The sequence below is a fragment of the Poecile atricapillus genome, chromosome 7 (genome assembly GCF_030490865.1).
Source record: "Poecile atricapillus isolate bPoeAtr1 chromosome 7, bPoeAtr1.hap1, whole genome shotgun sequence".
Classification (NCBI taxonomy): Eukaryota; Metazoa; Chordata; class Aves; order Passeriformes; family Paridae; genus Poecile; species Poecile atricapillus.
The window spans coordinates 15,946,146-15,964,843 of record NC_081255.1 but is presented as its reverse complement, the minus strand read 5'-3'; the positions used below and the strand labels follow the sequence as shown (position 1 = coordinate 15,964,843).

At 36.4% G+C, this 18,698-nt stretch overlaps 1 protein-coding gene across 1 annotated transcript in view; it reads right to left on the bottom strand.

Moving 5' to 3' along the window:
- Window positions 1–18,698, bottom strand: part of DPYD (dihydropyrimidine dehydrogenase) — a 345,166-nt gene that overhangs the window by 219,464 nt on the left and 107,004 nt on the right. The window contains exons 5-7 of the mRNA XM_058842999.1: window positions 15,573–15,734; window positions 6,306–6,502; window positions 2,355–2,436 (exon numbers count right to left, since the gene is read on the bottom strand). Coding sequence (XP_058698982.1) covers window positions 2,355–2,436; window positions 6,306–6,502; window positions 15,573–15,734 — 441 coding nt within the window. The remainder of the gene's footprint in view (window positions 1–2,354; window positions 2,437–6,305; window positions 6,503–15,572; window positions 15,735–18,698) is intronic.

Sequence of the window (18,698 nt, the reverse complement as noted above, 5' to 3'; positions counted from 1 at the left end):
AAGCAGCACATTTTGCATGGTAAACTAACAAAGGCTTTCCAAATTATGAATGACATAAGTTTTGATTTAGACTTCCAATTATTAATTCTAATTTAGAAAAGGAACAGTGTCCACAGTGCAATAATTGGTGTTCATTTATTGAAAGAAATAACTTGCAGCAACCAAAACACGTCTGTAATCTATTCTGGTTTCTGATCAATTACTTTTTACTTCCAGAAGCAGTAGCTGAATTTTTGTTTTTCCAGAGCCATTTTCCACCACCAATCCTGCTCTGAGCAGCCACTGGCTGAGCACCTAGAGGAGTTGTAAGAGTGTAAGAGACAAGGAATGGTGTTCTCTGCGTGTTCAGGCAACCAGCGATGGCAGTCCCTGTGCAGAGGTCATGCAACTGGAGACATACACACCTTTTGTTCATCACTCCTAACCCCAAGGCCTTTGAGCACAAAAAGTGTGTGTGATTCCGCTTCTGATATTTCATACTTCTTGACACAAGTATGTGTGTTTTTATCTCCACATCTTAGACTCTCTGAACTTGAATGCTTTCCCCCAGGTTTTTTATATCACCTGTGATTTTACTTTACAAAATGCAGTGCTGTTGTGTAAGCTCTCTACTTTGTGATCTTAACAGTTTAAAGTCACTGTGTATCTTGTTTTCTATTCAATCTGCCTATATTTCATTTAATATACTTTTCAGGTTGGCAGGGAAAAAAGGCAGAGATAAATACAATTTACACTACTTAAAACACTGACTTTCTTTGTCTTTGGAGATTTAGTATAAATTTTATCAGAGGTGAAAATGCCATGTAGTATTGCAATCCTTAAAACAATACAGACTCCATCCTCACTTGCAACAAAAGACACTCCATAAATTGTCATTACATTTTTTTATCCTGTTGTGTAGATATGTTATGAAAACCTAATGAAAGAATTTAAATAGAAATACTATTTTATGTGAGGACTCATAATACTTCTAGGACCTAGCTCTGTAATCCTTACTCAGCTGACTAATTCTTACTAATTTCAGTGGAATTACTTGAATAAACAGCACTACTGAGCATTTACACAACAGCACCTTCCACCACAGATTTGAAATGCTTTAAGCAAACACCAGAAAATTTTTCCAGCTCATAGAGGTATAAAGCTCAGGTACTTATTTAACCAGCTTGCCAAAGGGTCAATTGCAAACCAATGGCAGAGCTTTGAAGCAAATTTACATTGAGATTCTCTGCTGCACTCCAGAACTGCAGAGGACTTGCAGGTCAAGATGACATGGTGGCTCTATCAGCCCATTCTGGAGACCCTGTCAAAACACAGAGCTCTGGGAACTAAGGCTGGCAGAGGATTCCCAGGGGTCTATGCCCAGCAATTTTGTCTAAAGGTGTCCCAGTGCTGTTTAACAACACCCCTAATTAAACCTCTGTTCTGTCAGTCTTTTCAAGGGTTGCAAAGGGAACTTTAAAGCAGAAAAACAGACCTGTAGCATTTTAGACCTTATCTTGCATCTTACTAGTATTTTTATAAAACCCGGGCAGGATAATGTTCTCACTCAGGTCTTGTGACAATAGTCTACTGCTTTTACAAAAAGAATGAATATGAAAGATTCCAAGAATTCCTTGTTTCACTGAAGGCTTTAGCAACATGTTAAAGTATCACTCCTGGTACTCAAAAATTTGATCCAATGATACATTCTAAGTTTGCAACTTCTATTAAAATGTGCAGCAATTCTAAACACTATCTCAATCTTCTGCTCAAGTCCTAAATTATAATAAATCGCTGTTTCCATTATCTATAAACAACACACATTTATTTAACAGAATAATGCATAACTATTGCTTTCCAAGAAGTTGAATAGACTGTTATTGTTTTTAACAGATGATCATGCAAACACTTCAATTTGATGCATTTTATTATAAAATTAACTTGGATGCAAGACTGTATGATAAACCATTAAGGAAAAAAACTCCAGGAGAAGGAACAAAAGAAGTCTCAAATATGAATGGTTTAAGTAGTGCCAAACTTGAATGAAAAAACTTGATTAAAAAAAATCAAATGATTCCAATAGCTACACTGAACCCCTAAAGCAATTTAGGAATTTGTTTCTTACAGACAATTAATCACATGCAGACATGCCAGATGAGAACTATTGATTGCCCTTTTCCAAACTAGTGGCATTCAGACAGGAGACAGACAAATGCCCTGAGCAAGAGGAAGCATCTTCCTGCCTCTGTCTAGCATAGCTTTTAATCGTTCTTTACTAATGTGCATGACATTTTGCTGTTAATCTTTGGCAGAGTTCTTGTTCTTTTTTTTTTTTTTCTTTGAGCTATACATAGGCAGGATATATTTTTCATTACCTTCACTCCAAGATCCTTCATCAGCTTGGCTTCAAAATTCACTACATCATGCGGCAAACGGAACTGGGGGATTTCAGACATACTAAAACAAATAAAAATGCTTGTAACTATAAGGAAAAAAAGTATTTTTAAAATTTTTTATTATTATTACTATTATTATTGAAAATACTCATATCTTAGTTAATTTTGACATACGTAAATGGAAATGCACTGAAATGTGACTCTTGATTTTTTTAATTGATAGAGTGATAAAAAAGCGTTATTCATCCAATGCTATAATATAAAAATATAGGCCAGGAAGGCAGTACCTTGAAGCCAACACTGCCCACTCTTGTAGGTGACTATTTAACATATGTTTGAGTTCTAAAGGACTTCAGTTTTGTTCCTTTTGTTCACCAGAATACGTAACACTAAACTTAAGACACCCATTTAAAAAAAAGATGTCATGGCTATTGAAAGCAAAGTGACACAGCAATTTTTCATTAAGCTATCCAATGAGAGAGTATCAAATTTCCCATATAATTTTTTAAAAGTGTTACATATGCTATTTTGAGCTGTGATATTTAAAACTGTACCTCCATTTCTACTTCATAATTCTTTAATGATTTTTCAGGATGGACAAACACTTTATCAGCTGTTGATTTCATGTCTGTTTTTTGACTTAATGTTTATTAACTGGCATTTTTTCCTCCTGGGGTAGATTAGGGATGACATCTTCAAGTTCCCAGAATCACAGAAGAGGAAAACTGCAGTGCCAGTATAGAATCTCAGTTTATATCAACTGGTACACATCTAATAAATATATATTTCTCTCCAGTGAAGTGACATCTATATATGCCAGTTCAAATTCCTACTGTAAAACATGTTCCAGATAAACACAGTGAAGTTATATTTTAGATACTTTTGTTCAATGAAGATAAAAAACCTAAATATGCAGAAAAGTAAAGGCTTCTCCCCAGATACTTCTACACTTCAAATGGTCTGTTTTCAAATTAATGAATCTGTAATATCCATAACAAAGCACAGGCACAAGAGATTCAATGCAGCTTATTTTACATATTGATTTTGACCACACCATCTTTAGCATTTAACTTTGACAGGCCAGAAGAGTTTTATTTCTTTTAAGTTGCATCAGCTTTAATTATACTGATAAGAAACTGGTGCTCTTCCTTATTTCTAATACTGCCCTTTTTACACCTTTCTTGACCACTGGGCAACGAGAAGTGTTGTAAATATCAGATATAATGAATGTGTCAATACAATTTCCATAGGTCATGCTAAATAAAGGTGTCTGAGCCAGAAACTAATGTATCAATATGATTCTGAAACAGAGATTCAATAAAGAAATCTAATAAAAAAAAGGAAAGTTCTATTTCTCAGGCCACCCCCATTTGTTGGAGGCCTGTCATTTCCACAACATGCTCCTAGAACTGCACTGGTTGTTGCATCACTGTCAGAATTTGTAAACACTTTTTTTTGCACTTATTAAACACTTAGTTTTATGCTGTGAGGTATACCCACATGCATGCCCATTAACTACAAAAAGAGGCTTTTTATGAAAGTCAACTATACATCAATAATTCTGATGCAATTTCTTTCAGCAGCAGCAGATGGTCTCTAACTCTGCAATGGAGAGATGGGGGTGGGGGGGCGGGGAAGGAAACGGGGCAGAGATGGAGGAGAGATGCAGTGGATACAAACAGTCCCACAAATTCACGTCAACCTCAAATCTGAACCAAGTCAGAGGTGCTGGGACAGGTGCTCGGTGTTTCTCCATGACCTCAGATTATTGTTGATCAAGGGACTACTCTGGTCAGGTGAGAGAAGTATTTTGGTACAATGTAAAGTAGTGGCAGAGACAGGAGCAAAAGTACTAAAGCTTGTTCATGGTCTCTAAGCAAGAGCATGGTGTGCTCATGCTAATCTACTATAAGGCATAAATTTTACACATCCGGTGAAATGTAGGAAAACCTGCCTATAAATATGAAAAATCCAGACAGTTCAGAGAAGCATGGATTTATGTCATATTTAAATATCCCACCACAGGAATTACAATCACTAGACACCTTTTTAGTGTCACAATATAATGAAAATTAGCTATGATGCAAGAAACATCCTAACTAAAAACAATTGGAAAAAACTCTAAGAAGGCACAAACACTGCCATTATAAACAGCTGATTCCAAATACAAAATTTATTCGGTCTTCTTAGCAATTTGCAACAGTTTATGAAGCCTTGAAAACACACCCATCAATAACCTAAATTTGTTAAAAGATGTGGTGCAAAGACTTAGAAATGCAATAATGGATGACTGCTGCCACAGGCCAGCCCTGCTTCTGTTTTAAGATTAAAATAAGGACAAAAGGAATTTATGCCCTTAAACCACACATGAGCATTTCTACAGTGAATAGAAGTAAAATCTGACTTTGATTGAAACATGTTAAGACTCAAAAGAAAGAAATACATTTTAAAATAGACTCCTCAGCCATTAAGGATACTAACAGAACTGGCAAAACTCTGTGTAAGGCATTTTACCTTACACATTAGGAGAAACAACAGGTAAAACATTATTTTAAATTCAAGTTAAACCATGAAGAACTTAAGATCACACTGCTTCAAATACAAAAACACATACTAAGCAACTGTAACATTGTACTACAGCACTGGAGCAGCTGCAGGAAGTCCTGCACTGTATTGCCAAGTCCAACCAGAGTCCAACCTGTCACCAAAAAGAGCCTTTTTGTTAAAAACCTCTGATTAATTATGACTATTTTACAGCAACAAAACTGATTTTAATCTGGAATTTATGATAACGTGCTACTGAACAGGTAAATAGGTATTTCACATACAAATTTGCAATTCTCTATGGTAACTAGTTCAAATGAAACAGCTTCACAGCTAAATGCCTATGGATTAACACCTTGGTAATTAAGTAGAATTCTGAATGTCACTGGAAAAAATGCAAGTAATCAGTTCAACTTCTCCAGAACTGATTCTCTTTCTTGCAGAACACTGAATAAGTATTTGACATTATGACATTATGGATCAAATTAATTAACCATGTCAACTCTATTGATCTCAATGATGCTGCATTAAGAAATAGAAGTGCATCACCCTTCTTTCCCTCCCTGTTTCATTACATTTTTTATTTTTTAAACACATTGTGTGAACTCATTTTGTACTCTTGCACATTTTACATTGCAGAATTTGCAGATTTTGAATGGCTTGGTACCCACTAGTCAGTGTCTGAATTATCTCATACACAGGGATTCCAACAAACCTACTAGATTTGATCATAGCCATTACTGTGGCAAAAGGCAAAAATTAATTTTCCAGTGTAAAGGACTGAAAACATGCAAATATTAGCCAAGGGTTTACCATACAGGAAAACTGCAACGTACCTTCCTTTGTCTATTTTTAAGTTTTTGAAGTTGAGAATTGCAGGGGGTTTATTTAACACATATGGTATGGTCTGCTAAAGCTGCATCCATGATTGCCACTGTCACCTTTATTTGCACAAGGTAGTCCAGGAAAGCATTCTAAACCTAAAACTCTCCATGAAATTAATATCTGTCTAAAGCATTTTAAACATTCTTTCACTAGAGCTACAGATATTTCATCTTGTTTTAAGAGTTTTGCATAAGGGAAAATGGTTCCTGACACAATTTTCTAATATGTTAATTTGATAATAACAATTCCACCCTGGAATTTAACAGGTCATATGAAGAAAATATAGGAGATAGACACCAGATTTTCAATTAAAGCTTGCCTGCAACCGTAGCTCTTTTAACATGAACGATCAATTACTTAAATAAAAAGTTATTTTTACAGATCTGGAATCTTCTATTCTCTTTCTTTGCTAAAAGCCAAGGGAGCATATATAAACTTTGTATGTACAACATGCTTTCTACAATAATTGGAAACAGTGCTTTGTTGTCATTGTTTTATTACCTTAAGCCCCCAAGGTACTCCTGCTTTTCAAATATGGTGATGTTTGAATAGCCCAACCGAGCCAAAAAGGAAGCACAGCTTAAACTTGCAGGTCCTGCACCAAGAAGAGCTATCTTCACCTGATATGCTTCAGGCATTTCTTCTAGAGGAGGTAAGGAAGGGTTTCTTATCTGAGGAATGTTCATGGCTTTGAAAACCTGGAAAGCAACACAATCAACAGGTTAAGTACTTTACATACCCTCCTTACATTTTATTGTGACTGACATAATGGAAGCTTCTGCTAGTAACATCACATAGCTGATACATTACAGCAAATTCTCAACATTATAGAGGTTTCCAAATGACATGATCAGTGCATTTGTGAGGGATGTTGCATTTGCAGGGTTTGGTCCTTCTATGGGTCTTTTTGTCTGAAAAATCTCTGATGTCAGATTTTTCACTACTGTAAATTTTACAGAGAAGACAGAGCCAGACTAGCAGTAACAGAATAGGAATGCAAAGTCAGCCAGATGGCAGAGAAACTCTGCAATGCCAAAAATTTTCCCTGCAAACAAATTATTCTTACTAGTAGAAAAACACTTCTGCAAGTAATGCAAAGGATTTTTGCGCCAGTAAAGGGGCACTTCAAGAGACAGCCTGCATGATCCTGGAAAAATCACTTATAGCTTGAATTTTAGAGGCGGTAGGTGACAAACATTAGGTGGGTTTGAAATGTTTTTAGGAACCACACTTAGTCTTCAGTGCTATATTTTCACTGGTAACCCATGCTTTAGATTCCTCCTCTTAGATAATTTTTATAGGACTTTATTTCAGTTTCTTATCTATCTAATTTACTGCCCAATTTTTAATTGGGTTTCCAAAAACTGTAGACATACCTGAAAGTTAGACTGTTCTCCCTATGCCCCAATTACTCATTCACCTGCATAATGGTGATGATCTGCTCCGATCTATGATGACTATTAAAAATACTTTGGAACAATCTCTGCCCTGTTTGGCATTTCTACAGAACCCAACACAATGGGCTGCTAACCTGGTTGTAATGTCACACAGTTTTTCAGATTTCCATTAAACCAGTTCTTTACTCAGATATGCAGGTAAGAGGTGAAGGCAGAAATATTCTACATTTCCCAAGCTAGACTTCACTCTCCTCTTTACTTACATAAATTGTAGGGAAAGAAACTGAGTCTCTATCTTGTATGATCTACAGAAGGAAAAAGTATGGACTTAAAACCTTAGAGGCTACTAAACATTAGAAGCATGGACGAGCACAGGTACACCTTCTTTTTACTTTAGGCATTAGGGGGAAAAATGTTTAACCCAAGCAGTATACAGTTGTAGCGGATGAAAGAATTCAGGAGTGCATCACGTGGGGATTCTCAGTCATATCACAAACACCATCAATGAAGCATCTTAAAAACTACCAGGAGACCACACTGTACCCCACCTATTTCAATGCAGAGCTGAGTTCCCTAAGTACTAATTAGTCATCTAAAATACATACACTCTCATTTATCATAATAAATATAATATTTAGACTGTTTAGAAGCTTACCGACAGATTTTACTTTCCTTAGAACTCAAGACGCAAAGGGTTTTCAAGCTAAATTTTGGCAATTCCACTCATGATTAGAATTTTTCATTTATATTTTGAATCAATGTTCATTTTCTTCATGTGCACTTGAGCACTCATGCTAGGTAAACCAATGATTAGTTCCTTCCCTCTCTAAAATTTCTGTGTCAAACTCCCCCAGTCTTTGTAAATTGACACAGCGGTTTAACAAACTGCATGAAGCAAGAGACAGATAATTGTTTTAAAGAAAGAACCATTTAAACCTGACAATTCATACAATATGGGAAAGTTTAATGTGGTTATTAATGGATTTCACAGGCTGAAAAGCTCATATTGCATTGTGAAACTAGACTATGATAACCAAAATGCAATGATATTTCTAAAATGTCTGCTTTGTTATATTCATAAGAAATTGTTTGAGTTATACCAAATTTTCATTAGTCTCATGTAGTTGTTTATAAAGGCTATTCAGTAACAAAAAATATATAACCTGCATATTTAATGTGTATATTAAACATGCTGAATATACATATGCTTAAAACATTTACTATTGAATTTACTTTATTGTTAATATTACTATTTTTATATGTATTATTGAAGAGTCATACCCATCAAATAAATGTTACACTGAAGTTCCAGACTACTGTAGTGCAGTGTTAAGCTTCAGAAACCAAGCATTCATGCAGAAAATCCTAGGAGTTCAGGCTGAATGGTCAACTTTAATTCTGCCTATTTGCAAACAGGGTAAAACTGTCTTTATGCAGCACAGCCAGCTTGTGTGGCAGCATCTTGCCATCTGGAATTCAGTGGCAGTTTTGCATATTAAGGCTGGCAGGGTAACTGTGTGAAAATAGCAAACTGCTTTAATTCATTTCAAAGGATTTTTACTCACCTCATGGTGAAGTTTCCTACACTGTAAGTCACTTAATTAAATATCACTGAATTCCTCTGTATAAATCCTTTGGTGGCCAGAGATGAGAAACTGGCAAGCAAGTGTTCAGTAGCACATTACATTCAACTGTCCCTTCTGCTTCTAATCTCTTCAGACTATGTTCAGGATGCAGGTAAAATTTAATACTACTGCCCTTCTTTTCACTTTTCCTTCAAAAACATTATTTCTTTCTTGTTTGGTGTTTGGATGGAGTTTTTCCTTTGTTTTTGCAGGGCTTTTTAACCAAGACCTATTCAAGAAAATGAGACCAAATGATGAATTTTAAAGCGGAGTCTCTCAGTCATCATCCTCATGTCTGCCTTTCCTTCTGGCTCTCTCTCATACTCGGTCAAAAGAGATTAGATATAACAGACATTAATAATATTAGGCATATATTCTTCAACTTTTTCCCAAATATGACACAATTATCACTACTTCACTGTCTAGGGCCCATTCAAATTACATCCACATTGATTCTATCCACTTCTTAAGCCTCATGTCCATTAGGGTCTTCCAACAGGATAGCCCAGCTTACAAAACATGGAGACTTAGTCCACAAGTGAGATGCAATTCAACCAAACCAAAAGAGCCAATCTATTCTGCTAAGTTCCAACAACTGAAAAAAATGCTCTGTTGATTCACACATTTGTAACATATTACAGTTCTCCTATATGCATCACTTCATTGTGTAAAGGTGTGAGTGCACTTGCTCAATGTTCTCAAAAGCATGGCTCCTGACAGTATGAAATCTAAGTTTGCTGTATTCTCTGTTGTAAATGAAGCATCCTTTCACTGCAAAGAGGTTGGTTAATGTTTCAAAATATTAAACAAAGAGCATAATTCCAAAATATATAAAAATAACATATAACATGAGTTTGTACTCAGGTTCCACAACATGTCCCACTTGAGCAAACTAGAGTGGTTTCAGTGAGCGACTGATTCCAGTTGAAATTTCCTGGAAAGTTTTAGCCAACTCATTGTAGCTGCTCTTCAGAACGCAGATAGGGAAAAGCTTATTGTTAGCCTCATGTAATAAAATTCTGGTTCTTTTCTTCACTGCACCACTTGTATTAGCATGTTTTGATGAAAAGATGTGACATTCAGCGAAGAGTAGCGGGTGACTCAGAGAAATGTATTTTGCTCATCAGATGAAAATAATTTTATGGCATAGTAAGCATGACTTAAGTCTAAAACATTTTAAACAATTAAAACAGGCTGGAACTGATATTTAGAATTTTTGCCTCTAATTTTATATTATTTAAAATAAATAAAATAACTAATTTCACTCAATGTGACACTTAGAGTTACGGTTTAGTTGACAAGATGTTGTTTGGTCAAAGGTGATCTTGAGAGATCTCTTCCAGCCTTAATGATTCCATGATCCCTGGCAGTGTTCAAGGCCAGGCTGGAGGAGTCTTTGAGCAACCTGGTCTACTGGAAGGTGTCCTTGCCCATGGCAGGGGAGTTGGAACTAGATGATCTTTAAGCTACCTTACAACACAAGCCATTCCTCTATTCCATGATTGCTTAAAATTATTTTTGGAGTATAACAATGTATTAAATAAAACAGTTAATAGATTGAAAGTTTAATCTCAGTGTTAAGATGTGAAAAACCTTTGTCTAATCCTACAAAACCAGACTATCAAAATATACTTTGTATATCCAAGATATATGCAGAAGGACACATTTCAGAATGGAAAACAGAAGGAAAATTTAACCTTTTAGTAATGTAAGTTTTGATTTGATAACTAAATCTTGTATATTATTTAGATATAATGCTTGGTTCCATCCTTAAAAGGCTCTAGAATTAAGTTTATCAGTAAGGTTTACAGTTAAACATCCTTCACTTATGCAGTGAGATACCAAACAGCTACTGACATAGACATCAGAATCTAGCTGGGATTAATTTTAATGTGAAACATATCAGTATATACCGAATTGTTATCACATTCTACTAGTGCAAAGACAGTAAAACACAGGCAATTTAATCAGGAACATTTAAGAACTGGTTTTATTAGTTTCACACGTTCCCACTGGTTTCCATGGATATTTATCTGTAGGCTGGTTTACATTAATATGGGACAGAGTAATATTTAAAGAAGAAAATCATATTCTGCACATATTTTAATACAAAATAAAGCAAATTGCATGCACAGTAGTCTTTTTGAAGTTGTCAAATTACATGATCACCGAATTAATTCCATTTAATTGCAGTGAATAGCATAGGATGTTACATGAAGTGTTTTCTACAAACGTGCTAGTTATGAAACCTTCTTGCTCTTCCCTCCACAATTTAAGAGCTAAAGTCGCAATACTTCAAATTTTTATGGAGGTAGGTGAGTGCTTGCAAAACTATGGCCTAAAACACCTTATTAAAGACTTTTTAAACCTCTGTTATTTTAGTCCTAAGATATCCCATGGATCTAGGACACTGCAGAGTTCAAATCTCAACATTTCATGAATCGCACCACTAAACGGACTCAGCAACATTCATGCAAACACCTTCAAAAACAAAAAATGTTTAACATCTACAAAACAAGCTATAGAGAAGTTTATATAATGTACCAAAATATCAGCAAATCTTTCAGCATTGGCCAGAGAAATCAGAAGTCCTCAGATTCATCCCCTGAACTATTGTAGATAGCTACACCATCCCTTCAGACAAGCCTGAAATCTTATTCATTATTATCATGAATTTCAACATGACTTAAAAGATAAAGTTACCTAAAGATGTATTAAAATTAATACTGACAAATAAAGGGCTTTTTCTATTTGTCCTGCTGTCTTAGCTCCCCAAAACAACCCTCCTCTTGCAGATGCAGTTCATGTATCCGTGCCTATGATGATGCCCAGCCTGGTATCTCAAGGCCATCCAACTGCAGGAGTGGCAGCCCCATGAGAGCCACCTTCTCCTCAGAGCTGCACTACAGACTGATCAGAGCTGTCAATTTGCAGCTCACAGAGGAACTCTAAACCCAAGGCACAGTGTGCCACTCCATGGCAATCCCTCAGGGAAGACATTTCTTCCTTGACTGTGGTGGGCTGAGGAAGAAGGGAGGTTCAGAACTCAGGTCCCTCACCAGAACACTCCTTCCAGCACAGGTACTCTGCTGAGATGTCCCTAGGTGAGCAGCAGGTAAGCTCATACAACCCCTCTTTTTGGAAAAACATGTATCAAATTTCCTTTTCCAATTTCTTTCTGCTGCAGCAGCAGTCAGAATGCATCTGCAAAGAGGAACTAATCAGAACTGTGGCTGGCACAAGAGCCATAGTACTAAATGATCTAGTGTTTATATCTAGTATGCAGATATTAAAATTATGCACTTTCTATTTAGCTTGTGCTGCATCATTCAGCATGATTAAACAGAAACAGAAGAGAACTTTTAGATTCTATGAAGTCTATCCAAAAAAGTAATAATTTGCGGGTTTCTTACTGATACTACAGCAGATAAGGTAATAGACCTCACTTCCTTTTTACTACAAGCTTGCAAACATGTATTTGAGTAACCAGTGATTTTAGTTCATTTTGGGACTGACAGCCATATACCTCATGCTTACATGTATTGTCACTGCAATTTCAGTATATTTTCACTGAACTTGTGTTCAAAAAATGGATGTTTCCTGATTCTGAAGTACTTGGGCAAAGGAGACAGATAAAGACATTAATATGATTTTGACCTGTGCAGTAGCAGGTGTAACCTGAGCTTGACACTTGTCATTTATAATAGTGAGATTTACTCCATGTTATTCTCTAGATGCAATAGTTACCATGGTAACTGCATCCCAGTATACACAGTCTACATCACAAACACAAACGGTCATTTCCTTTTTTTCCACTTAAACATTTAATTGTCAAAATTCACATTTTCTCAGGCTGGATTACAATTCACTTTGAGAATGAGCCAAACATAGTTATAAAACTATATGAAAGGGCAGAAGGAAAACGCAGGCGGCATAAGGTGCCATTTTTTTTTTACTGTTCTACCGTATGCAAGACAAATATTTTACAATTAGAGAGCTTTATCTGCAGTATGAACAGATGATCACTCATTGTTCAGAAGCACAAACGGGCACACGTCATACCCATATATTTTCCATTTTAAATCCAAATTCCAGCTTTACTGCAATTTTATCTATTATCTCAGCTAGCAGTTGTGCCCTTTTATTATTGCTCACTCACATAATGCATCAAGTGTATGATCCTCAGACTAATTCCAAGGGAAAAAAAAGCCTAAAACTGGCTTCATGCACAATGGAGTTTTCAGTAAATAAGCCCCTGTGGGACAAATATTACACCACACATAAGAATCACCATGCAGCTCTCATTAAGACTAACACATGTTGCATGCCTAAATTACACAATTTCCTAAGTTACTTGTACAGGTAGAGTTGTGAACACACTATCTGGGCCAATTCTTGTATAAACAGCAGTAACTTACAATTTTCTTGAATATTATAATCTATATTTTTATAATGATTGTTACTTTGAAGCACTCATACCATTATATTTTTTAAACTACACCTACTTTCACAGTAAAATTTAACTGAAAAGTAAAAAAGTACTAATTGCAAAAGTGACTGCCTATTATCACTAATTAAGAGTGGTATAATACATACAAATTCTATATTAAACAGCAGTAAACCTAAAGGTTATTAACAACAATTTTTTTTATAATATTTTACATTTTTTATATACTAGATGTATAGAAATATAGATACTATGAAAACACTAAGGAAAATTAAATTTTTTTAAACATTCTTTTTGGTGGAGTCCCATCCAGAACTACATAACCATTTTATTCTGTTAGGGCTCCTGAAACTAACATAATTTTAAAAAAACTTGAAACGTTGAAAACTATTCATTCTCTGCAGTTTTCATATCAATCATCATGCTAGCACTGAGCTTTTTTTAATAGATTTCTAAAGATTTTTGAAGAAAAATGGCAGATATTTAGCATTATCTATCAAGACATAATTCTTCTCTATTAATCATAAAATAAGGGCTAAAAGAAGACACAAATCAAATTATAACAGATATTACTTGCATGTGGTTCCTAAACAGTAATATTTCACCATTGTATTTATGATCTACTTGACAACTGTTGTATTTTTTTTTTTTGGTCGGTTGGTTTGGAGTTTTTATCTTTGGTTTCGTGGGGGGTTTAAGGAAAAAAGCCTTCTGGTTTGCAATAAATACTAACTTTTTATATATACAGAATACTAGCTTCTTATACGTACAGAATAAACACCAATAGAAGAAATGCTAATAAAACTGTTTCTTGACTGATAAAGTCCAACTGTTGAACACAGACATAGAACTAATGCAGCTCAGTGTCTCTAGTCTCACTCTGCAAGTGAGAATTTCGGATTCTTAGACTTGTGTGCTCAGATCTCAAGAAAAATGAAGTGGGTAACTATTTAAACAACAGAGAGGAGAGAAGATTCAGCACCAGCTGGCAGAAAAGTTTATCAGGTGCTCCAGAAGATTTACAAGTCTCCTGGAGAGAAGGAAAGAGGGATACAAACAGATAAAAGGAGAACAGCAGCAGCAGGTAATAATATTTTCTCATCAAATCATAACCCACAGCCATAGAGAAGAGGGTATGAAGTCTGAGCATGATACCTGAGGAAAATACTACAGACATCATCTCTTACTTCCAGACTGATTTGCATTTCTATTTTGGTCGATCCTACAAAGTTGTTTTTTTCCCAGGCTTTGCAAAATTGACTGGAACTTCACTGTATGTTTGTAAATAAGATTAGCCAAATGGCTCATGATACAGAATAGGGACATGCACATTAGCTAAGGACTGTATAGAATTGTGCAGTCTTAACACAAGTATGCTGTTTTAAATATAGCCACAAGTCCTTCACTTTTACAGAGGCCAAAATAACAATTTTTACCCAATGTTACTTCCAATAGATCAGATGAGGTACTGTTTGAGACCTTAACTTAGGTAAAAATTCTCCACCTCAAAAGAAGTTAGCAAGTGAGTAGTTGCCTCTGTCTTTCTTCAGATGGAAATTGGAGCATTGAAACTACATAATCACAAGCAATGCACAAGAAGCTCAACAAAAACCCATGCAAAGAACTTTTAATGTGAAACAGCAAGTACCAACCTTTGCTTCAGTAGCCGAAACATGCACCTACCTTTATAAACTAGTCAATTTACATATATATACATATATGTATACATATATAATGTGAATCTGTACCTATATAAATAGATACACATCTACATATATTTTAGGTCAGCCTCAAACTATGTATTTAATTAGGTTTGGAAAAACAGGACAATTAAAAGAAAAAATAATCTGAGGCTTATCTTTTGTCTCAAAGCCAGTATAAATACACATTAATTCTGCTATAGAATCTACCCTATGCCCAGAACAGTTCTACATCTCCTTAATATGCACTTACAGATACAGCTGCACTTGAACTTTTCTCCTATGCAGTCTCCTTGAGTAAGGTCCACAATTTCACCTGAGATAAATCTTTCATTATAAAAGAAATTGTCTCAACTACCAGTATGTCTAAAGCATCATCTTGTTCATAAATAATGTTCCTTATGTTCCTATAATGTGCTGCATTGTGAAAGCATTTCTAAGCATTTGAGTGTGCTGTAAGAAAAAGGATAATTATTCTAGCTTTCTATGCCTTTATTTTATTACTATCAACTTTTTTTTTAATTCATTAACAAAAGCAACCAAAGGCAATACTCAAGAGTACATACAAAGAATTTAAGACATTTGCATGTCCTACCTACCTCAGTAGCAAACTGCTGCAATCCACCAATATTAATTGGTCCTTCCTCAGTGGCATACAAATTGCAGCCACCAACACAGAGATCTGATGTTGGACACACCATTCCACATGTCAGGCCAAGTGGATTGTCAGAAAGAATCATTTTGGCAGCTCCATAGTAGTTCTGAAGGAAAAAGAGAAAGGAAGAAGAAATAAAAATGACAGTCACATACCAATGAAGCAAAAATTCAAACCTTCAAGAATTTTGTAATTGAATAATATATAAATATATATAATAAATAACACTGACATTACTTAAATGTACTTTACATGTTATACAAAATTCCATCAAAGACACTGAGAAGAAAGTCAGCAAAAACTGTAGATTATGGAAGGGTAAACTTATGCTTTTTAGCTTGCAAAATGCTTAAAAGCATCTTCAGTCTGAAGTGGTTGTAGGATTTTTAGTAGCTTAACAAATCTACCTTCAAAAACTACAATTGTTGCATTATGTACTTGAAAATATTCTCTCCATTTCTAGGTCAATTGGGCAGTAGCTGAGTTGCAACCCTTGTTACAGGTATGACCAGAAAGTGCTGGTTACATTACCAGTTCTTTATGACGCAGGAATGAAAAGCTTATTTTATACATCTGTGCACACCATCTCTGTGCATATTCCTGTCCTTCACACCAGAGCAGTATGCCAATTTTCCCAGACACATGATGAGAAGAGTTTCCATTTAGTCACCTACAGATATTGCACTACTGAATTCTTTTCTGAACTCTTTTTTCTCAACACATACTGATCAGGGCAAGCACTAATTCTCCTGTTTCCTTAAATTATAAACTAGGGAACTGATTAAAGATGTTACCTACGACTCACAACTTCAAAGATTCTCAAAATACAGTGGACTTCTTCTGAAAAGGAATAGTCACCAGATACATGAGAACTAGCAAGAATTCTTTCCTTAATAAAACTCTAAGGAATGGACTTTAGCAAGTGCCCAGTGTCTCAGGCCATGAGAAAACAACCTCTGGTGCTTTTTTTTCAGCTGGATAATTGTCTTAAGAGGAAGAATCAGAGGAAATGCCAGAAGTGACCTGAAGTGTCATTTAAAGGGAGAGAACTACTGACAGAAGTTCTGCACCTACGTTAATGAAATAATATTGTAATTAAAGTGAACTTTTTAGATACTGTATTTTATTATGTATTGTCAGTATAGAAGTGTAGTTAATAGTAGAGTATAGTTCTTTCTTCATTTAACCACTTTTCCCACCCCCTCTGAAAGTTCCACCAAGGGAAGTCCATGAAGATGGGTTAAATTTAGACCACAAGACAATACACTACCCCTCAGAACCAGCAAATAGCTGAGATTCCACAGAAGTTTCTTTAGTGAGAAATTAGTGCTGGGATCTCATTTCGGCTCTCTCCACACTAGAAGTAACTGAGAGGCTGGAAAACAGTACGTCTCCTTCCTCTTCCACCACCTCTTCCATATTCCAGTCTTCAATAATCGTCACCAATAAGAAACTGTTTTTTATAACAAAAAATACCTGTCCTTCACCTGTCCTGTCCTGTCCCGTCCCACGACAGCTGACCCAGAAGAGAGAGAAGATGTTTAAGCACTGTACTGGTCACAGCAGACCCCGTGCAATGCCTGGGACTTTCTGTCAAGTAGGTTAATGCACACAGAAGTGTTTATTCAAAGCAAATACTTTGCCACATAGAGTGAGAATCCACTTAGGAATAAAAAGAGCAGTGTCAAGATCTGACAATGGTGTCGTGGTTTCACACTGACATTTGGGGAAAGAAGTAAGAAACCACCTATGGAAGTGATTTCTTTAAGAGAAGCTGCTGGGAAGAGCCTCTGTGCCTACGACAGGCCAGTAAATGGCTAGTTTTGAGAACTGACAACATTTTGCACCATTGAGAAATTAGATCCACCTCTGTGAGATCCACAGTTTAAAACCACAAGCCCCAGAACTCTCTCTCTTTGCTTCCAGCCTCAAAAGGTAGTGGAGCTTTGGTGGGGCTGGCCCCCCTCCCCTGTGGCCTGTGTGTCCTGGGGGAGGCCAGGCCGGACCTCAGCGGCTCCCGGGTGAGGGATGGAGGCTGCAGGTCCTGGCCCCAGGCTGGGCTGGGCCACGGCTGCTGACATCTCACCTACCTTATACCTCCCCCTTCCAGCAGCTGCCAGGTGAGGGAGGTGCCCAGCTCAGCCTGAAATCCAACACCGTGACTGCTGTGGCCACTGGGCAAGGTATTGACCCTTTCACTCCACAGATGAGACCTGCAGACCTTGTTCCTCTCTCCAGGGAGAGAAAAGGACAGAGTGACGACAACATGAAAACACCAAGGTCAGTAAAGAAAGAGTCACACCTCAGATGAAAGGAGAATGAGGAGATGCTGAATGGGGCTGAAATATTCTTTTGGTTGGGCCATGGAGATGGCCAATGATATACTGAAATATCTCCTTTTATTCATGAGGGAGTATGGGGGGGATGAAGTATTCAAACTGCAGATGTGAGCAGAGGCATCCATTGATGAAGCTGAGCAGATGTTGGAGTAGCTGTGATCCCATGAGAAGCTTGAACAGAGAGAGAGATGAGAGTTGATGAACACCCTTTGCCCCCAGGGAGATAAGAAGAAAACCTCTGTTCCCAGAGATGATCACAGAGACAGATGAAGAGAACCTTTGCCTTTGAACAACTCATCCTTAAAATAATACCCCATGAGTTCATGGCCCATGGACACACCTCTAGGACAGTTGTGAAAATGGGAGGAATTTCATGATGCAGAACATTTTTGCCTGGGTGGTTGCTATTTGTGGAAATGAAAAGCTGTGAGAAAACTGTTTCTTGTAGAGAAGTCTCCATGGCATGAGAGGAGAAAACTCCTCTCCCTATAAGAACTGATTAAAGACTATCATATAGCTGGCAACTGATTTAACATCCCAGGTTTTGTTTCTACGTTGTCAGTTGGGAAAAGTTGGGTAGGGGAGGAAAGGTGTTCTGGAGGTTTTATTCTGATGCTTCTTACACTTGTAGTCTTGTTAATAAAGTTTCTTATTACCTTTTAAGTCTGTTTTGCCCTTCTCTTAATCCGTATCTCATGGCAAGAAATGAGTAAGTGCACTGGTGATTTTAG